Source organism: Eretmochelys imbricata, chromosome 5 (genome assembly GCF_965152235.1).
Source record: "Eretmochelys imbricata isolate rEreImb1 chromosome 5, rEreImb1.hap1, whole genome shotgun sequence".
NCBI lineage: Eukaryota > Metazoa > Chordata > Testudines > Cheloniidae > Eretmochelys > Eretmochelys imbricata.
Window position 1 is genome coordinate 2,487,627 of NC_135576.1, and position 20,413 is coordinate 2,508,039.

Consider the following 20,413-nt stretch of genomic DNA (forward strand, 5'->3'; position numbering starts at 1 on the left):
AGCTTTTCTAAATAGTCCCTAACCACCTCTATCTCCACAGAGGGCTGGCCATCTATTCCCCATGTTGTGATGCCCAGCGCAGCAGTCTGGGAGCTGACCTTGTTAGTGAAGACAGAGGCAAAAAAAGCATTGAGTACATTAGCTTTTTCCACATCCTCTGTCACTAGGTTGCTTCCCTCATTCATTAAGGGGCCCACACTTTCCTTGGCTTTCTTCTTGTTGCCAACATACCTGAAGAAACCCTTCTTGTTACTCTTGACATCTCTCGCTAGCTGCAGCTCCAGGTGTGATTTGGCCCTCCTGATTTCATTCCTACATGCTCGAGCAATATTTTTATACTCTTCCCTGGTCATATGTCCAACCTTCCACTTCTTGTAAGCTTCTTTTTTATGTTTAAGATCCGCTAGGATTTCACCGTTAAGCCAAGCTGGTCGCCTGCCATATTTACTATTCTTTCGACACATTGGGATGGTTTGTCCCTCTAACCTCAACAGGGATTCCTTGAAATACAGCCAGCTCTCCTGGACTCCTTTCCCCTTCATGTTAGTCCCCCAGGGGATCCTACCCATCTGTTCCCTGAGGGAGTTGAAGTCTGCTTTCCTGAAGTCCAGGGTCCGTATCCTGCTGCTTACCTTTCTTCCCTGTGTCAGGATCCTGAACTCAACCAACTCATGGTCACTGCCTCCCAGATTCCCATCCACTTTTGCTTCCCCTACTAATTCTTCCTGGTTTGTGAGCAGCAGGTCAAGAAAAGCTCCCCCCTAGTTGGCTCCTCTAGCACTTGCACCAGGAAATTGTCCCCTACGCTTTCCAAAAACTTCCTGGATGATCTCGCCTTCACCTCTCTGCTGTGTCTCCTGGGCAGGCAGCCCTGGGTGCTGGGTGTGGCCTTGTATAGCCCCTGCTGGGGCAAGTCCCTGCACTTCGATGTGCTGGGGGAGAGGTTCTCTTCCAGGGGGCAGGTGGGGCCTTGCCGAGAGTCCCCTCTGGTGGCCTTGTCCCAGACTACTCCTGGGCCCTGTGTTGGGGCTGGGCTGTCCCGCGGTGCTGCCAAATGGTTCATGTGCTCTCTCTTGACCTTGTCCCAGGGAGTGATAGACTTGGAAGCCTTGGGAAAGAAGGGTTACAGCGTCCCCAAATCTGGAACCATCCAAGTGGTGAGTCAGCTCCTGCTCTCTGCAGCACAACGATGGGGAGTGGGGGTCGGTTGCCTTGGCCCGGGCGGTGCTGGGTGATGCCTGGCTGCACGGAATGAGCTGGGCCTGGAGCATCCAGAGAGATGGGTGCAGAACAGCCTCCGGGATCTGGAGCCAGAGGAACCACGGGCATGATCCAGGCATGGGGGCGGTGCAGGAGCTGTGGGGAGCTGGCAGGGAAGGAGAAGGGGAAAGCAGAGATGCAGGGAGGGCAGTTATAAAGAGCTCTGCCGTGAGCAGAGCAGGGAGCGGCACTGAGCGTGCTGGGCAGGTGGTGCTCAGATACCACAGTGATGGGCACCAATATAGGAACTTGAGTCGAGGCTTCAGAGATGGGGAAAGTGAAGCACAGAAGGGCTAGGGTTAGGGTCCAGGGCCTTGCCATGTCAGAGCGGGGATTGGAACCCAGGAGTCCTGGCTCCTTGTGCCCTGCTCAGACCACTAGGAAACACCACTCCCTTACAGGCCTGGAGAGCTCAAGTGGCTGGAGGATGCTGCTCGGAAGCTCTTAGTGCAGCCGGGGCTGAGCAGGAGCAGGGGCAGGGGAAGGTGTTGCTGGAGGCCAGAGGGGTCATGAGGGTGAAGGCTGATGTCTCACCCATTGGTAGGGTAGGGGCTAGAGGGGGAGCTGGGGATTGAGGCCAGGGAAGGAGTGAGGAGTTGCTGGGAAGGACGGCAGTACCTGCAACATGGATTTGGGGGATGAGGGACCCCAGTGTTGAGCCTCACCACACGCATCGTTGGTACCCGGACATCCGCCCTGGCCGGGTGGGTGCTGGGAGAGCTCCTCTGGCAACAAGTCTCTCCCCCTTCCCCTGTATCACGGATCCACGGGCCCGGTGCTCTCGCATGGCTCTGGAACAGTCCCTGGGAGGAGCCCTTCAGTGTGTCAGCCCCTTAGGGTCACACTCTCACGGGGGTCAGCCCCTTAGCCTTGCGGCCTCCTGGGACCAACCCTCAGATCCTTCAGATCCCTTACTTAATGCCATGAGCTCCGGGCTGTGAGTCCACCAGAGGGAGACTTGCACCCCCAAAGGGAGCAATGCCCCCCCGATGTCCTGTCTCTGCAGCGACTCCCCGCCAGCAGGGCAGCAGCAGGAGAGGTATTAGCTGTCTGGGACACAGAGTAGAAAGTCCTTAGTTAACACAGAGAACAGAAAGTTACAGCACAGTCCAGCTGGGTCAGTCCCAGAGCCCTCTGACCCCTCCTTAATCCCAGCCCAGAGCTTATCTTCCTGCCTCCTGCAGCCCACACTTATCAACCCCACCTGGCCTCCTCCTTAGCCCTTTGTTCTCCAGCTGGTCAGACCCCCGCTGGCTTCCTGCCAAGGGTCTGCTATTCGTGCCAAATGTCTGGGCAGCTGGAGTGGCCATTGTCTTCTGGGACTCTCCATGGGGGTGGGGCCCAGGCCTCACACAGCCAGGCGTCAATCACACCTGGATCTCTGCAAAGAGTGAACAACCTCCTCCCCACCCACCTAGTTACCCAGACAGCACATAGGGGAAACTGAGGCACGCACCGTATTCATACAAAATAGTATGAAAAATTCCCACTTGGTCACACCCTGTGCTTGTCCTACAGCCCCTTGGCCCCTGCTCTTTGTGGGGCCTGGACACCTCCTGGAAGCCCCTCTGCACCCAGCCTTGCCCCCTGTGGCTCAGATCCCTTTCCCCCCACTGACTTGCTCTCTCCCCATTTCCAGACCTTATTTAACCCTAACAAAACTGTGGTAAAGATGTTCCTGGTGACGTACGACTTCCAGGACATGCCGGCCAGCCACCTGACCTTTCTGCGCCACCGCATCTTCCTGGTGCCCGTGGGGGAGGAGGGGCCCGGCGAGGCACGCAGCGACCCGGCCTGCGCCAGCCCGCCCAGGAGGGTCCTTTGCTACCTGATGCACCTGAGGTAGGGGCTGAGGTGGCGAGGGAGGGACGGCCATGGGTCCCATCACCCGGGGAGCTGGCCCCTCTTCTGGACAGCAGCTCCTTCCCCAACCCCTCCTCCCTTTCCCTCGCAGCCTCCTGTTCCCCTCGGCTTGGGTTCTGAGCCCAGGGGTGGCCGTTCCCCTTGCGGCAGCCTGACTTCCTTACCGCTGGGAACAACGGGAGACGGCGGCCGTCTTGACTGCCACCTGCAAGGCTGCCAGGCCATGGCAGTGACCTTGCCCAGGGCAGCTCTTGGCTCCGGGGCCTTTGGCAGTGGGAAGCGGTGGCCGTTCTGAAGGAGGACAGAAGGCCACGGGGAAGCTGCCAGCCATGAGAAGAGGGTTGCAGTGCCGAGCTCCCCTCCTGCAGCCAGAGCCTCCTGGGAACCCCACAGCTCTGGTCCTGCTGCTGGCTCCTCCTTCCTGCCGTGGCCCCAAAGGAGCGACTGCTCCTCCCTGCTGCAGCTCCTAGCCTCTGCCTCAGGGGGTCTCGTTTGCCCTCAGGTTTCACAGCTCCAAATCGGGGAAGATCTACCTTCACAACGACATCCGGCTGCTCTTCTCCCGCAAGTCGATCGAGGTCGACTCGGGGATCCCCTACGAACTGAAATCCTTCACGGAGATGCCAAGGAACCCCTGCTACTCACCCCGGGCCTGAGCTCGGGGAGTTCCATGCCCCCCTCTCCACCCTCACCCCAGCACTTCGTAGACAAGTAAAGGGCAAGAGAGCGGAGCCATCTCCTCCCCGAGGTATTGGCCCCCACCAAGCTGCAGGTTCGTGAGGCACACACACGTACCCCTTGACAGCAGCTTCGCGCCTGTACCAGAGAGTGAGCATGGTGACGGGATCATAGAGATGGCGGCATGGTGTGTCCGGGAGCTGGCATGCTGGCTCCTGTGCCCCCAGTGGGTCTGAGACGCTCCTAGGCCTCTGGTTGCCACAGCTCCAAGCCATGCCCTACAAGGGAGGCTCGGGGGCAGGAGGCCTGTCGGTCTGTGGGGCTCGGATCAGGCGGAGCTGAGCTGGCTCCCAGGCTGTGAGGAAGGATGGAGCAGATGGCAGCTCTTGGAGGGGGAGGTGCTGTATTTATTAGTATTTATTGTTGGTGAGGAGCCAGGATGGAGGGTTCACGGTGTGGCTCATAACCAAGCCTTGATCACAAGTGCAGTGAGTCCGATGGGCTCTGCTCTTGATGCCCTGTGCATGTTGCACGACCAACTGCACAGCCCAGCACGACAGCAGAGGCTGAGCAAGAGACGCTCAGCACTGGAAGAGCAGGGGAGACTGAGTCAGGATTGAGGGGTATCAACAAAACTGGTTGGTGGGACTGGGGCTGTGGGTTGGGATTGAGGGGCACTGTCAGGGTGGGAGGGAGAGCCCAGGGCTGCAGGTTGGGATTGAGGGGCACTGGCAGGGTGGGAGGGAGAGCCCAGGGCTGCAGGTTGGGATTGAGGGGCATCGGCAGGGTGGGAGGGAGAGCCCAGGGCTGCAGGTTGGGATTGAGGGGCATCGGCAGGGTGGGAGGGAGAGCCCAGGGCTGCAGGTTGGGATTGAGGGGCACCGGCAGGGTGGGAGGGAGAGCCCAGGGCTGCAGGTTGGGATTGAGGGGCATCGGCAGGGTGGGAGGGAGAGCCCAGGGCTGCAGGTTGGGATTGAGGGGCATCGGCAGGGTGGGAGGGAGAGCCCAGGGCTGCAGGTTGGGATTGAGGGGCACCGGCAGGGTGGGAGGGAGAGCCCAGGGCTGCAGGTTGGGATTGAGGGGCACCGGCAGGGTGGGAGGGAGAGCCCAGGGCTGCAGGTTGGGATTGAGGGGCACTGGCAGGGTGGGAGGGAGAGCCCAGGGCTGCAGGTTGGGATTGAGGGGCACTGGCAGGGTGGGAGGGAGAGCCCAGGGCTGCAGGTTGGGATTGAGGGGCATCGGCAGGGTGGGAGGGAGAGCCCAGGGCTGCAGGTTGGGATTGAGGGGCACCGGCAGGGTGGGAGGGAGAGCCCAGGGCTGCAGGTTGGGATTGAGGGGCACCGGCAGGGTGGGAGGGAGAGCCCAGGGCTGCAGGTTGGGATTGAGGGGCACCGGCAGGGTGGGAGGGAGAGCCCAGGGCTGCAGGTTGGGATTGAGGGGCACCGGCAGGGTGGGAGGGAGAGCCCAGGGCTGCAGGTTGGGATTGAGGGGCACTGGCAGGGTGGGAGGGAGAGCCCAGGGCTGCAGGTTGGGATTGAGGGGCACTGGCAGGGTGGGAGGGAGAGCCCAGGGCTGCAGGTTGGGATTGAGGGGCCTCGGCAGGGTTGGGATTGAGGGGCACTGGCAGGGTGGGAGGGAGAGCCCAGGGCTGCAGGTTGGGATTGAGGGGCACCGGCAGGGTGGGAGGGAGAGCCCAGGGCTGCAGGTTGGGATTGAGGGGCACCGGCAGGGTGGGAGGGAGAGCCCAGGGCTGCAGGTAGGGATTGAGGGGCATCGGCAGGGTGGGAGGGAGAGCCCAGGGCTGCAGGTTGGGATTGAGGGGCACTGGCAGGGTGGGAGGGAGAGCCCAGGGCTGCAGGTTGGGATTGAGGGGCACTGGCAGGGTGGGAGGGAGAGCCCAGGGCTGCAGGTTGGGATTGAGGGGCATCGGCAGGGTGGGAGGGAGAGCCCAGGGCTGCAGGTTGGGATTGAGGGGCACCGGCAGGGTGGGAGGGAGAGCCCAGGGCTGCAGGTTGGGATTGAGGGGCACCGGCAGGGTGGGAGGGAGAGCCCAGGGCTGCAGGTTGGGATTGAGGGGCACCGGCAGGGTGGGAGGGAGAGCCCAGGGCTGCAGGTTGGGATTGAGGGGCACCGGCAGGGTGGGAGGGAGAGCCCAGGGCTGCAGGTTGGGATTGAGGGGCACTGGCAGGGTGGGAGGGAGAGCCCAGGGCTGCAGGTTGGGATTGAGGGGCACTGGCAGGGTGGGAGGGAGAGCCCAGGGCTGCAGGTTGGGATTGAGGGGCCTCGGCAGGGTTGGGATTGAGGGGCACTGGCAGGGTGGGAGGGAGAGCCCAGGGCTGCAGGTTGGGATTGAGGGGCACCGGCAGGGTGGGAGGGAGAGCCCAGGGCTGCAGGTTGGGATTGAGGGGCACCGGCAGGGTGGGAGGGAGAGCCCAGGGCTGCAGGTAGGGATTGAGGGGCATCGGCAGGGTGGGAGGGAGAGCCCAGGGCTGCAGGTTGGGATTGAGGGGCACTGGCAGGGTGGGAGGGAGAGCCCAGGGCTGCAGGTTGGGATTGAGGGGCACTGGCAGGGTGGGAGGGAGAGCCCAGGGCTGCAGGTTGGGATTGAGGGGCCTCGGCAGGGTTGGGATTGAGGGGCACTGGCAGGGTGGGAGGGAGAGCCCAGGGCTGCAGGTTGGGATTGAGGGGCACCGGCAGGGTGGGAGGGAGAGCCCAGGGCTGCAGGTTGGGATTGAGGGGCACCGGCAGGGTGGGAGGGAGAGCCCAGGGCTGCAGGTTGGGATTGAGGGGCACCGGCAGGGTGGGAGGGAGAGCCCAGGGCTGCAGGTTGGGATTGAGGGGCACCGGCAGGGTGGGAGGGAGAGCCCAGGGCGGGCTGCAGGTTGGGATTGAGGGGCACTGGCAGGGTGGGAGGGAGAGCCCAGGGCTGCAGGTTGGGATTGAGGGACACTGGCAGGGTGGGAGGGAGAGCCCAGGGCTGCAGGTTGGGATTGAGGGGCACTGGCAGGGTGGGAGGGAGAGCCCAGGGCTGCAGGTTGGGATTGAGGGACACTGGCAGGGTGGGAGGGAGAGCCCAGGGCTGCAGGTTGGGATTGAGGGGCACTGGCAGGGTGGGAGGGAGAGCCCAGGGCTGCAGGTTGGGATTGAGGGGCACTGGCAGGGTGGGAGGGAGAGCCCAGGGCTGCAGGTTGGGATTGAGGGGCACTGGCAGGGTTGGGATTGAGGGGCACTGGCAGGGCTGGCCGTGCAGGGCCGGTGGGCTGAGACTGAGGGGTGTTGGCAGAGCTGTCGGAGGAAGGGGCTCTTCTCTTGCTCTCACTAGTCCTAGTGCTCTCTGCAGAAGCCCCAGCTCCACCTGAGGAAACTGGAGGGCTGGCAAGAGCCCCCGTGCATGGCCCGGAGGAAAGGCCTCGTGTGTGGCCTGCTGGGCCCTGTCTCCCCAGGGACTGGGCCCTTGTTCAGTCAGTTGGCGGAGCCTCTGTTCCTGCTCCCCTACCCCTGTGGGCAAGTCCAGCCCTTGGGGTGTTCCTGGATAGCAGGGCAGTAGTTGCTGGCTGCAGCGGTGGGCTGAGCAGGTGGCCAGGGGTGCTGTGTGGGAGGGGGGGGAAGGGGTCTGTACTGGGACCACCCCTGCTATTCAACATCCATGTGAGCTGGGCTGAGCTGTATCTGTTGTCATGGGTATTGCTCCAGGAGACTTCTCAAAGGAAGCCCAAGCCCCTGTGAGAAGGGGGCGGGGGCTCTCTCCTCTCCCCTCCCTCCCAGAGCAGGGGCACCCAGCGTTTCTGAGTGTCTGCTCCGGTGGTCTGGAGCCCGGGGCCCCCCTGGAGCAGGGGCCCTCACTAAGCAGGCTGCGTTGGGGCAGGGGCGGGGTTCTGGGGTAATGCTGGTGCATAGATCCCCCTGCCCAGCCGGAGCTGGTGGTAGGTGTGGCTGTTTCTGAGGATGCAGGAAAGCCAAAAGCTCCAGCTGCAGCAGACAGCTCCGGGGCTCAGCCTTGGCCCCAGGCACTGGGCATGGGCTGAGTGAGGCCAAGTGGGGCCTTGCAAGTGAGAAGGGGAAGCCAGAGGGTGCATGTGGTCACTCCCTGGCGGCATGTCTGGTATGAGGGGTTACAGGAGGGGGATCCTAGGGGCTGGGCTAACCCCATACTCCCTGGCTGACAGCAGAGACAGTGCTGGCCTCCCAAGGCCCCATGTGGCTGTAAATACCCCATCTCCCGCCATGGGAGATGGTCCTTCCCCTCTGTCAGTCCCTGCCTGGGCTCACCCTAGGCTCCTCTCTCCTGCCTGTGCCTGTGGAGGGTTGAGTGAGCTCTGCCTGAGTCACCGCAACCAGCTGAGCCCTCCAGACCCAGCCGAGCCCTCCCAGGGGGAATTCTGGCAGGTCCCTCAGCTGTGAGTCACCTGAGCTCCCCTGGCTTTGACGGAGCCGCGGCTTGCCTTGCTGCACCTTGCTTGGGGCTCAGGGCCGGTGACAGGAAGTGGCTGCTCAGCGTTTTCACTGCACTGTGGGATTGGATGGCAGGAAACAGGGAGGGGGCAATGGCTCTAGCCCTGTGACCTAGCAAACTTGGGGAGAAAAGAATGCAAATGGGGGGAGGGCCAAGCACAGGGCTTGATGTTTGGGGCAGTCACAGGAATGGGATTTAGGGTTGTTTGGAGCAATATCTCCCCAGCCTGGAAGAACCCTGCAGAGAATGTGATGGAGCCTGTCCTGGCCCCAGATGTGAGGGAATCAGGGGTGGGAGGGGAAGTGGCCAGAGAAATGGGGAGGCCTTGGCACTCTCTCTAGCCCAGGAGTTGGGCTTACAAGAGTCTGGCCTGAGGTGCCTGAGATCGTGAGGGAACAAATAGGGCCTGAGACCCAGGGTGGTGGGGAGTTAAACAAGGACCCCTAAGGATGGAGTGGAAAGACCTCCTGCACACACTTCCCCCCCAGCAGGAGGAAGCATGGGCTTAGTTGCATGCCAGGCCCCGGGGCCAAGGGGAAAATCCTGCAGAGCACAGCTCCTCCTTCCCTATTGCACACCAGGGTGGTGGGCGTGAGGACTACAGTTCCCAGCAGGCCATGCACTATCTCCAGCTGAGCAGCTCTTCCCACAGCTGATGTGGAGGGACACGATTCTAAGTGTAACTTTTAGCAGCAGGCCTTTGTGCAGAGCCTGTGTCGCAGCCGGGGCACTGGGGGTCCAGAGCGATCTCCGCATTTCAAAGGAGGCTGTCGGGCCCCAGAGGGAGGGAGTGACTCCGGCCGAGCTACCTCAGGTTAGAGCTGCTGCTTCGTCCATTTCATGGGGAGGCTCCGTCGTCCCCTTCCCCATGGCCCCTGTAGCTGCTGGTCCCTCGGCACTGTTGTTCACAAGATTTTGCATCCTGCTCCAGAAACGAGTTGGGGGAACAAACACTTACAAAAACTTGAAGAAGAAAAAAAAAAAAAAAAGAAAAGAAGAAGAAATATAGTACCTGGTACTTCTCCTTTGTAATTTAATAAATGTTTGTTTGGAAACTGAATGCATGGGGTTGTCTTCATTGTGCTAAGAGGAGAGGCCGGATTGCCAGTGGTAGGTCTCTAGCCTGGGACTTGGACGACCTGGAATCCAGCCCCTGCTCTGCCACAGATGCCCGGTGTGACCCTGGACATGTCCTTTAGTCCTTCAGCCTAACAGCATTTCCTGCCTCACAAGGGGGTTGTGAGCACAAAGGCACTGAAGATCATGAAATGCTCAGGTACTATGTAAAGTGGGAGCCTGATAGGTATCATGGCTAGGCGAGCAGAGAGGCTGCTGTGGCTGGGGCCAGAGCTCAGTTGAAGAACGTGAGCTGCGTTAGATCTTGTCCTTTGTGGTTTCAGGCTCCTGCTCAAGCCAGGAGGTAGCTACCTGTGCCCAGGGCTACTGAAACCTTCTACAGTGGACACCGTCAAAGGGACTGTTTCTCTAGCTCCTTTCATCTTGTGTAGACTTCGAGTGTGGTCTACAGCCATAGCAGTCCCAGTGCTGGGTAGCCACCTCGGGGATGGAACCCTGCAACTGGTTCAACAGCACCAACCACAGTTCACAATAGGTCAGGTGGAAAGTGAACAAGAATCCCCAACCCCAGTGAAGCTGCAGGGGGATGCGGGGAGGCAAGCGCAATGGGGCAAGGGGGGATTCAGCCATGATGCTGGGTTTAACGCCCTGACTAGGGGGCCTTTCAGAGTACCCACGATCTGATCTTAAAGCCCCCACTTCCCTGAACGCTGGTGTCTCCTGTTTGCCCTTGTGACATGTTCTCTCCTGACCGCCCAATGCCACCATTAGTGAAACGCCAGACCTGAGCTGGGCTGTGGCGACAGGGCACCAGTGTCTGGCTCAGCACTTTCTATCTTCACCTTCCAAGGTGAAGCAGCCACTAAAGGGTCTGAAGCAGCCCAAGCTGTGCCCGATTGCTGGGAAGTGTGAGGTCTTTGCAGGATGGACGCAGGAGAGTCACCACCTGCCCCAGCAGGACCGGGATCGGGCCAAACCTATGAGCAGCCTACACAGGAATGGCCTTTTCAGAGGATGCCCTACTGTGAGGGAGGTTGGGACATACCTTAAGCTGGGATAATGGCACCGTAGCACTGTGCCCCCAGATCCCCCGACTGGCACTAGACCTGCTCAGCATATCATCAATGCACTTACTCCTGCTAGAGGCTGTCACAGGAGCGGAGACTGGCCCCTACGGCACAAGGAGATAGAGGGAGCGTGGCCCTAAAGTGACATTTGGTGCCAAGACCTATCTGATAAAGCTGCTTGAGAGCTGCTCTCATATCAAACATGCTTTGTACAGCTCATGTGCCCCTTCTCCCTGTGTTCTTCAACATGCAGAAAAAGCTGGTGTCGAGGGAGGGGTGTATCCCTTCCAGTGCTGTGCCTGGAGTTCTCTGCCACCCTGCGGGCAGGAGAGGGGAATTCTGGGCTCCATCTCCATGCAGATGGAAGTGGGATTATTAGTGAGTGAGGGTGGAGGTTGTGTAAAGCTGCACAGAGGGGCCAAGTCCCTGCTCCAGGCAGTCTCCACTCTACCCTTCATTCTTCATCACCTCAAAGTGTGCTGGCCACTGGCCAGAACAGAGAGAGATAGTCCTTGCCCCAAAGCGCAGGGTAAGGGGCAGTAGGGAGGCACAGGGGGCAAGGCTAAGACCAGAGGCATCCCATGGTACCTGTGCTCAGTGGCTGCACGGTGGGGAGCAGAGCAGCCCAAGGAGGGAGTCATGGGAATGGGGGCAGCCCTGGGAACAGGCTCTAGCCCGTGGGTGAGCAAACTTTCTGGCCCGAGGGCCACATCTGGGAATAGAAATTGTATAGTGAGCCATGAATGCTCACAAAATTGGGGTTGAGGTGTGGCAGGGGGTGAGGGCTCTGGTTGTGGGCTCCAGGGTGGGGCCAGAAATGAGGAGTGCAAAGTTTGGGAGGGGGCTCCAGGCGGGGGAGTATCGTGCAAGGGGCGGGTGAGGGCTCTGGCTGGGGGTGCGGGCTGTGGGGTGGGGCTGAGGATGAGGGGTTTGGAGCGTAGGAGGGTGCTCCAGGCTGGAACCGAGAGGGCGGGAGGGGGATCAGGGCTGGGGCAGGGGGTTGGGGCACGGGAAGAGGCTCAGGGCTGCAGGCTCCCAGCAGCGCTTATCTCACACAGCTCCTGGAAGCAGTGGCCGTGTCCCCCGATCCGGCTCCTAGGCGGAGCCACGGCCAGGCGGCTCTGCGCGCTGCCCTGCCCACAGGCGCTGCCCCTGCAGCTCCCCTTGGCTGAAGCTGCCGGCCCATGGGAGCTGCAGGGGTGGCGCGCTGAGGGGAGCCCCCTGGCTGCCCCTACGCGTAGGAGCCGGAGAGGGGCCACGCTGCGGCCTCTGGGAGCTGCGTGGAGCAGCCCCGAACCCTGCTCCCCGGCTGCAGTGGGGCCAGCCCCAGCCCCAGCCCCCGCGGCCCAGCGGGAGCTCGAGGGCCGGATTAAAACGGCCGGATCCGGCCCACGGGCCGTAGTTCGCCCCCACCCCTGCTCTCGCCAGAGGGGCGGGGCCGGGGACCTCCAGGGCTTGGGCATCCGGGGCCCCGCGCCGGCCCGTGGGGAAAGCCCCGCGGGGGGCGGGGCATCTGAGGCCCGGCCCCGCCCCGCAGCCAGTCAGGAATCGAACCCAGGCGTCCCGGCCCCGCCCCGTCTCCCCGGCTGCCCCGGGCGCAGTCCTGCCCCTGCCCACGCAGGCTCCGGGGGACGCCGGAGGAGCCGGAACGCTGGGTGGCGAGCAGCCATCGCGGCCGACCGGAACCGGAAGACTGAGGGTGTCTCACCCGGCTGGGGGGACGCTCTGTCCCGACAACTCGCTGGTGACAGCGCTCCTGGCGGGGCGGGCCGCGGGGGACGCTCTGGCCCTGCGCCGCCCTGGTCCCGGGCGTGGGGAGAGTGTTTCCGGGGGGAAGGGTTTCGGCAGGGGAACCGCGCCGTCCCCGAGGCCGGAAGTGTTCCCGGCGGAGCGGGAGGGGTCGGACCGGCCGCACACACCCGCTTCCGGCTGGGCGCGATGCTGGGGCGGGCGGCGCGCGGGGCCGGGCGGCTCCTGTTGGAGGTGCGAGGCCGAGGCCGAGGCCGAGGCCTGGGGAGGGGCGGGACCAGCTGCCCCGGGACGCGCCAGGAGCCCGTCCCTCCCCCCCAGCGCCCCCTGGCCCCGGAGTTTGGGACAGGAAGTGGAGGGAGCGTAGGCAGAGTCACGTGGGCTGGCATCGACAACCCCCCCCCCACCCCCGAGGGGCTCGCGCTGCCCGCTGGGGCTCCCCTGGGCTGCGTCCCCGGTGTGGGGGGGGCGGGGCTGGCGGGGGGGGCACTTATTGCCCAGTCATGGCCTGGCTTGACTCTTCCCCTTCTCTCCCCAGAGCTCCCGGCGGCCGGGGCCCAGGGCATGGCTGGCCCCAGCCCCACAGCGATGCTCCTCCAGTCTGCCCATGAACACCATGGTGCTCTTCGTGCCCCAGCAGGAGGCCTGGGTGGTGGAGCGAATGGGCAGATTTCACCGCATCCTGGAGCCCGTAAGGAGCCTCCTCGCCCCCTGGAGTCTGAGCGCGGGGCCCCCGGGTGCAGTATCAGAGCGAAGAGCCAGAGCAAAAGGGATTGTGCTGCCGGCTCACGTTCCCTTGCATCACTCCTGTGCTGTGTGCTCCTCCTCTTGCTGGCATGTGGGAGCTGGGCTGACTTCCCTACCTGGCGTCCTCAGCCAGCAGTGGCTGCAGAAACAGCGGGGTCCTCTTCCGGGGGAGAGGGAGGAAATTCCTGCCACTGCTCCCCAGTGCTCCCACCCACCTGATATGATGGGCCCGGGTGGGGAGTGCAAGTAGGTCTCTGAGATGGAGTGGGGGAGGGTTAGAGCAGAAAGATCATAGCAGCTCCACCAAAGGTACAAAGTGAACCCCCCATCCCCCACACACGTTCCTGAGGGTGAGAGGTGATGAAAGCTTCAAACTGAATGTACTTGGTCTATGTTTTTCCTTGCTGAGTGCACCTGCCCTTCTGGGGTCTCCTGGTCCTCCTGCCCTGGCTGGATAGTGGGAGTGTGGGAGCTCCATGTGGGGTGCGTTCTTGGCCAGAGAGAGATTTCCCTTGCAGAGCGTGCTCGACTGTTTGTAGTCCCGGTAAAAAGAACAGGAGGACTTGTGGCACCTTAGAGACTAACCAATTTATTTGAGCATGAGCTTTCGTGAGCGACAGCTCACTTCATCGTATGCATGCACCTCATGTATTGTTTCATGGTCTCTGTGTATATAATGTCTTCTGCAGTTTCCACAGTATGCATCCGATGAAGTGAGCTGTAGCTCACGAAAGCTCATGCTCAAATAAATTGGTTAGTCTCTAAGGTGCCACAAGTCCTCCTTTTCTTTTTGCGAATACCGACTAACCCGGCTGCTCCTCTGAACCCTGTAGTCCCTGTGCAGTCCAAGCTCTCTTTCTGTGGTAATCTCACCAGTCACCAGCTGGTGGCGCTGCAGGCACAAAGAATGATGCTGTGGGGGGATTGGGACAACAGGCATCTAAGCTGGGAGGTGGAAGCAGCTGGGAAGCTGAAGGCCCTGAGCGTGTAGAGCGAGTCCATTGCACCCCCCTGGGTCTACCACTGCACCAGTGTGCACTCAGGTTGCCCTCGCAGTAGTCTCCAGCCTTGCTGTCCAGTTGGTGGGAGCTGATCCAGCACCCTGCTGTGCTCCCCAACTTAGTGCCCTCTGCTCTGGGGCCAAGATGCTGGGCTTTCCCTGCAGCTTTCCCTCCAGCTTTCCCTGCTCTCCTCCCAGGGTTTGAATTTCCTCATTCCACTGCTGGATCGGATCCGCTACGTACAGAGCCTCAAGGAAATCGTCATCAATGTCCCGGAGCAGTCGGCCGTCACGCTGGGTGAGGAGGAGCTCGTCTGCCCTGCTTCCCCCTTCCCAGCCCCCTGTCTGCACCCCAGGGGGCGGGGCAGCAGCTGGGGGTGGGAGCCTTGTGGGCTCCTTGGCGAGTACATGCAGATCTGGCCCTTGGGACCTGGACTTGGCCTAATTTGTAGCGCTTTGGAAATGGGAAGTAGCTTATCCCTGTGAGCCCCTGCCTGGCCATCTCTCTTTACTGGGGCAGGCTGCAAATGCCACTTCCTTCCTGCAGGATCCAGGAGGATGTTGCCCTGTTGACAGGAATGTTCTCCTTTTCCCTCGCAGATAATGTCACCCTGCAGATAGATGGTGTCCTGTACCTGCGGATCATGGACCCCTATAAGGTACTAGCGGGGCTCAGTGTGGCCGTGGAGATGCGAGGCGGCCACCTCCCACTGTGTAGGCATCTGCTAATGCTCCCTGCCCTACACAGCTGGCAGCTGCTCATGCAGAAAAACTGGGGGTGGTGGGATATCTGTAATCACTGGAAGGACCAAGGCATGGAGCAGTCCTAGAGGGAGAGGCTGGGAGGTCACCTCCTCATTGTCCCAGCCTGACCTCTGCTCCTGAGCATGGAGGAGCTTGGCCCTGCAGCTCCCAGCTGCCTTGGTGTAGAGGGAAGAAGCTGAACATGCTGCTCTCCTCCCTCATCATCCTCTCATTCCATGGGATCTTGGCCTGGCCTCCAGGAGCTCCCTGGATGAGACTTCTTGCCCCAGAGCAGTGGGGGTCGTTTAGATCTCTGTGTCCCAGCCCCGCCGGAAACACCAGCCACTCTCACTGTCAGGGACTTGATGCTGATACTCCAGTCTGGGCCCTGTCTCTGAAGGATCCTGGTGCAGACACTGGCTCTGGGGGCTGGACTCTGTCTGGCCTCGAAGTGAGTGTCTCTGTTGTTGCACTAGGTCCAGCAGAAAGGCCCTGCCCCAGGGGAGCGACTGTCTGAACTGTCCACTCTGGGGAGAGCTCCACCCCACTGACCAGCGAGGGAGGGGGCTGGCAGCAGCCTAAGTGGCTGCTGGGCTGGCAGGATTCTTGGGTGCTGAGTCTGATCATGGTCTCTGCTCCCCCTTTCCAGGCCAGTTATGGGGTGGAGGACCCCGAGTACGCGGTGACCCAGCTGGCCCAGACCACCATGAGGTCCGAGCTGGGCAAAATCTCCCTGGACAAAGTCTTCCGGGTAAGTTATGGGCTGGGGCTGGATTGTGCTGCTCGGCTCCTGAGCCTTACAGGATCTACTCTTGGATGGTGTCTTCAGTGCACTGCTGTGAGCGCCCTCTGCGGGGCTGTGACAGTTGGGTCTGGGGGGCAGTGTTTGTTCTCAGAGGTATTTCGCCAGCTGAGGGGTGTGGGGGCAGGGAATCCAGCGCTTGAGGAGTCAAGAAGGAGCTGGCAGCAGCATCATCTCTGGGTGCCAGGGGCACTGGAAGTGACGGGGTCTCCCCAGCCAGACGTTTCCTTTTCAAATAGCCAAACTCCCTCAGCTCAGGGCACTTCCTGGGCCTCTCCCAGCGAGGCACCAAACCCCAGGAAGGGTCCCAGCCTCACGTGTCCCTGTTTAACTGGAGTGACTCTTGCTGCCATGAGTACCGGACGCGGGGTCGGGAGTGGCCCCCCCCCCGGATCTCACACCAAGGAGGTCGGTAGCTCGCGCCACTCTCACTGCGGTGAGAACCCCTGCGTGACGGATGCTCTGTGCCAGGACCCAGCTGGCTTGGCCTCCTGCGTGTTGAGAGCAGCTCCTGTTGGTGGCAATGCTGTGGCTGGCTGTGTCCTGCCTCACAGAGCGGGAGATGTGGGCTGAGGGGAGACATGTCCCTGTGAATGGCTGTCCCTTGTGAGCCGGGCTGAGGTTGTCTGGCTGCTGCTCCTGTTCTCAGGGTTGCTGTTGTGGCCTGGGTGCCTGCATTACCGCAGTCCTTGCGCTGATGACAAGGGTGGGGGCAGTCGGTTCTGCTCTATGGCCACAGGGCCATGGTTCTGGCAAGTGGGTCCTCCAGGGCTGGATTTGGCCCCTCCCCTCCGAAGGGGCAGGGCCTTGCTGTTTCTCTGCCCCCTTGTTCTGAGCTGAGCCCATCTCACTGCGCTCCTGGGTTCTTGTGCCTTCTCCAGGAGCGGGAGTCCCTCAATGCCTGCATCGTGGATGCCATCAACCAGGCCTCGGACTGCTGGGGCATCCGGTGCCTGCGCTACGAGATCAAGGACATCCACGTGCCTCCCCGGGTGAAGGAATCCATGCAGATGCAGGTCAGCCGATAGCCTGGCCACCCCCTGCACTCTCCACGTGCAGGGAGGGCTGGGTGGGTGCCGATCTCTGGTTTTAGTCCCAGTCCCTGTGGGCTCCCCTCCTCCAGAGCTGGGTTGGCTGCACGGGCTGTGAACGCTGCCTGAGTAGGCCAGTACCTGGGGTGAGCACAGGGCAGGGACCCACAGCTCAGAAGTCCCATCCCCCCCACTCTCCAACAGACCGAGCAGGGCCCCGTCCCCAGGGATCTTGGGCAAGAAGAGGAGAAGTGCAGGTGTCTGCGGCTGAGGACACTGAGCGTAGTCACTCTGCACCCAGAGCGGCCGGGCCACATGGTACCACGGTGCTCCTTTGGCTGCTGCCTTCAGGACCTGCCAGCGCCCCTATCACGCAAAGGGCTGGCGCCAGGCTGAGAGAGTCTCCAGATGCTCAGGCTCTAAGAGGGCAGCAGAGAGGGCTGAGGGCCTCCCACTGAGAGCGCCTGGTTTGCAGTCCCAGGGTGTGGATGCAGAGATTCGGCAGGAGCTCCTGCTGGCTGGGCTGGGGCGTAAGAGGGGAGCTGGGTAGGCAGGTCCAGAGTGAGCCACGTAGGGCTGGTGGGCTCCCAGAGAAGGAGGAAGTCAGTGCTTTCTTGTGGAGCTGGTGTAAGCTGCTTCCTGTGGGTGAGAGTTTCAGCTCTTCTCAGGGACGGCCCCATGGTGCGGGCAGTGCTCTCCCGCAGCCTGGAGCAGGCCCAGCGCTTCCTGGGGCTCGCTTGGTGCCCAGCAGGGATGTCTTAACCTCTTATGAGCAGCACGCCCCTGCCTGGAGCAGATGAAGGGTGCCCCCTGCTCTTGCCCCTCCCTTTGTCCCCTAGAGGAGGGGGGTGATCTGTGGGGTGGCTGCAGCATCCCTCCTGGTGCTTCGGTTCCAGGTGGAGGCCGAGAGACGGAAACGTGCCACAGTGCTGGAGTCAGAGGGGACCAGGGAATCTGACATCAACGTGGCAGAGGGGCGGAAGCAGGCCCAGATCCTGGCCTCCGAGGCTGAGAGGGCCGAACAGATCAACAAAGCTGCTGGTAATGAACTGGAGCACGGTGGGGCGCTGGGGTGGGGCTGGGTCCGGGGCTATCCATGCTGCAGAGAGCTGGTCCCTCCCTGGGGGCATCAGGCCACTCACTCGAGTGACAGCAGTAGGCGATCCTCCTGCCAGCCCTGCAGAACTAGGCCCCGCACTGAGCGGGAGCCGTGGGGTATTTAACTGCCCTCCGGGCCGGGAGACCCTGGTGTGACTGTGGGTGTGGTGCGGACTAGCACTGTGGGGCTGCAGTCTGAGATGCTGTGGGCTAGCTGGCAGGGAGGCTTCCTGCTACCTTCAGCCTCCAGGCTTGTGGCAGAGCACGAAGCTCTCCTGGTACAGAGCAGCCTCAGCCACGTGGCAGCGATCCCTGGAGCGTCGCAGGAGCTTGCCCGCTTCCCTTTCCCTGCTGCTTCTCTCCGCTCCGTCCCCTGACTCCTGCTCTCCTACGTTTCTGCCCAGGGGAGGCCAATGCCATGCTGGCCAAGGCCAAGGCCAAAGCAGAAGCTATTCGGCTCCTGGCTGATGCTTTGACGCAGCAGGTGAGTGGCCGTTGCTAGGGAGGCCGAGGCTCTGCCTGTGTCCAGGTGCCAGGCCCTTGCTCTCCGTTGGTGTTGAGGCTGGGTGTTGGGGGACTCTCCTCCGCAGGGGACACGGAAAGGAGAGCAGCAGCCTTTCCTCCTGACCCCGCAGCCGAGCGGGCGAGAGGCTTTCCCAGCATGCATTGGGCTGAGTGCGTTACCCACGAGTGAGCCACGCCGCTCGCCCCAAGCCTCTGCCTGTGGAGCCCCCACTCCGGAGCCTCTGTCACTGCCACGGTCACAGACCAGTGGCCATGGGGAGGACAGTGCGTGGGGTCTGCAGGGGAGACCCGCTGCCGGAGGGGTCACCACAGGGCTTGGTGGCAGTGCCTGGAGGCTGCAATGCCATCGCCCTGCCCCACAGAGCTTCCTGCTCCCCTTCAGCACACTGGGGACCCTCCTGCTCCCTTTCCCCTCCCTGAGGAGATCCCACCTCCCAAGCCCTCCCCTCCCAGGAGACCTTCCGGCTCCTGCTGCTCTGTGCCCCTGCCCAGCCGTGGGGGAGAGGGGGCGCCTCGGCAGGGAGCGGGGAAGTTGGTTACAGCCCGTTGGGATCCCCCTGGGGATTAGCTGGCTTCCCATTTTCAGATTCGTCCCCAGAACTTCCTAACCCTAATCCAGAGCCCCACCGCTTCCCAGACATGGTCACTGACCCTCCCCTTGCTCCATGGGGTGCAAGGGTCCAGCATCCGGCTGGGGGCAGCAGCTCCCATTGTGCTGTGTGCACAGTGTGACCCCCTCCATCCCTCTCCAGAACGGCAACGCAGCTGCCTCCCTGGCTGTGGCGGAGCAGTACGTGAGCGCCTTCTCCCAGCTGGCCAAGGACTCCAACACCATCCTGCTGCCCTCCAACACCGGGGATGTCACCAGCATGGTCACGCAGGTCAGCACAGGGCAGCGCTGCCTAACAGCCTGCTGGGCCCATGGGTCGCAGCAGAGAGCTCAGCGGCTACAGAGCCGAAGGGGGGAAGGAGGGAAATTGCCCCGGGGGCAGGGCTGGGAATTTGTCCTTGTGAATTTACTAACGCTCTGACATGAAGGCTCCTGGGTGGGGAATTCGCCATGGGACCTGACAGAGCTGTGGTCCCTGCTAAGGCAGCTTGTGGCCAGGCACAGGAGAAGGGAACCCAGCTGCCTGCTCTGGGGCTGGCCAGCCCAGAGACGCTGCCTTCCATGGAGACCAGGGCAAGGCAAGGTCCGAGCTCCCCACTGGGTTCCACGCTGTCCCCTTGGGGTGGGAGTTACTGTCGCCCTTGTCCATCCCTGGGCCAGGCCAAGGGGGGCGGTCAGATCACCTTGGCACAGGGGGCCCTGGGTGTGGGGGGGTGTCAGCCCTCCAGAGCTGCCTTTCCTAGTGTTGAGAAGTAGCCCAGCAAACCTTGGGGAGGGAGCAGGGGCTGGTGGTGACTCCCGACATGGGCCGTTCTCACGTGGTCTGCCCTGTGACACCCCCTGTGCTGTCCCTGCCTTGGCCCCTGCCGTGGCCGAGCTCTGAGCAGGGTAGCCCCTACTGAGCCCTGTTCTGTCGAAGGCCTTGGAGCAAGGGCCCCCGGCTGCAGGTGTCTTCTGGCCCGCCTGCACTCTGCCGTGCCAGAGTCCTCCATTGCAGAGTCTTGCTGTGTCCACAGCAACCGCTGGGTCTCCCTTCCTTCCCCTTTCCCCAGGCCCTGGGCATCTACAGCGCCCTGACCAAACCGCAAGCTGCAAAGAGCCCGGAAGCGACCCCAGCAGCCCTCGAGGTCCCCAAGCACCCCCCCCCAGAGCTGCCTGAGGCGGATCAGGTGAATTCCAGCTAGCGGAGGAGCCTGGAAGACATGGATCACTGTGAACAAACTGCTGCGGCAGCACCCGTCATGGAGCGTGGCACCCCTGCTCCTGCCACGGTGGGAGCCCTGCAGGGCGCCTGCTGGGGCAGTCACGCCCTGCTACCCTCCCAGATCAGACTCTCTCCGCTCTCTTTTGGTTCTTATTTGTATTTGGATTTAATCATGTAATAAAGGAAATAGCACCGGAACCGCAGCGCGTGTCCTTGGCCCTATGTGCCGGAGGGGGTAGCAGCTCCTCTGTGCCTGGGAGGGTCGGTGACATAGGACTGGGCAGATGGGATGAGACCCAGGGCCCAGTCTCCTGTCTCCACCAGTGCCTGGCACCAGCTGCTGCTGTGGAAGGTGGCGAGAGCCCCTCTGAGGGGCAGTTCTGGGACAACCTGTCTTCAGGGGAGTCTCCTCCCAGTGGTTAGGATGGTTTGAAGCCAGAAACAGATTTTTATATCCCACCTCCAATTAACACACTTAATACTTTCCTAACTCTGGCTATGGGCA

At 62.1% G+C, this 20,413-nt stretch overlaps 2 protein-coding genes across 6 annotated transcripts in view; both read left to right on the forward strand.

Moving 5' to 3' along the window:
- ATOSB (atos homolog B) overlaps window positions 1-4,468 on the forward strand; it is a 70,678-nt gene extending 66,210 nt beyond the window's left edge. For all 4 annotated transcript variants that reach the window (XM_077816581.1, XM_077816584.1, XM_077816580.1 and 1 more), the window contains exons 9-11: window positions 1,089-1,157; window positions 2,900-3,102; window positions 3,626-4,468. In XM_077816581.1, coding sequence (XP_077672707.1) covers window positions 1,089-1,157; window positions 2,900-3,102; window positions 3,626-3,779 — 426 coding nt within the window. In that variant the 3' untranslated portion in view covers window positions 3,780-4,468. The remainder of the gene's footprint in view (window positions 1-1,088; window positions 1,158-2,899; window positions 3,103-3,625) is intronic.
- A 7,534-nt stretch (window positions 4,469-12,002) lies between these two features.
- Window positions 12,003-20,106, forward strand: STOML2 (stomatin like 2). 2 transcript variants are annotated; one of them, XM_077816588.1, is made up of 10 exons: window positions 12,003-12,142; window positions 12,686-12,838; window positions 14,093-14,192; window positions 14,495-14,553; window positions 15,288-15,389; window positions 16,322-16,456; window positions 17,368-17,512; window positions 17,974-18,053; window positions 18,847-18,975; window positions 19,757-20,106. In XM_077816588.1, exons 2-10 carry the CDS (start codon window positions 12,755-12,757, stop codon window positions 19,886-19,888), a joined length of 966 nt encoding a protein of 321 aa, XP_077672714.1. In that variant the 5' UTR covers window positions 12,003-12,142; window positions 12,686-12,754; the 3' UTR covers window positions 19,889-20,106. The 2 variants fall into 2 exon arrangements, with proteins under 2 accessions (XP_077672714.1, XP_077672713.1); XM_077816587.1 differs by lacking the exon at window positions 12,003-12,142 and adding an exon at window positions 12,236-12,381.
- The last annotated feature ends 307 nt before the right edge of the window (window positions 20,107-20,413 follow it).

What these genes read in the sequence shown, in the direction of transcription:
- STOML2 (XM_077816587.1), top strand. Translation starts at nt 12,337, where the DNA reads ATGCTGGGGCGGGCGGCGCGCGGGGCCGGGCGGCTCCTGTTGGAG. An exon ending in GGATCATGGACCCCTATAAG is followed by an intron (nt 14,554 to 15,287) that starts GTACTAGCGGGG and finishes CCCCCTTTCCAG; the next exon opens with GCCAGTTATGGGGTGGAGGA. An exon ending in CCCTGGACAAAGTCTTCCGG is followed by an intron (nt 15,390 to 16,321) that starts GTAAGTTATGGG and finishes TGCCTTCTCCAG; the next exon opens with GAGCGGGAGTCCCTCAATGC.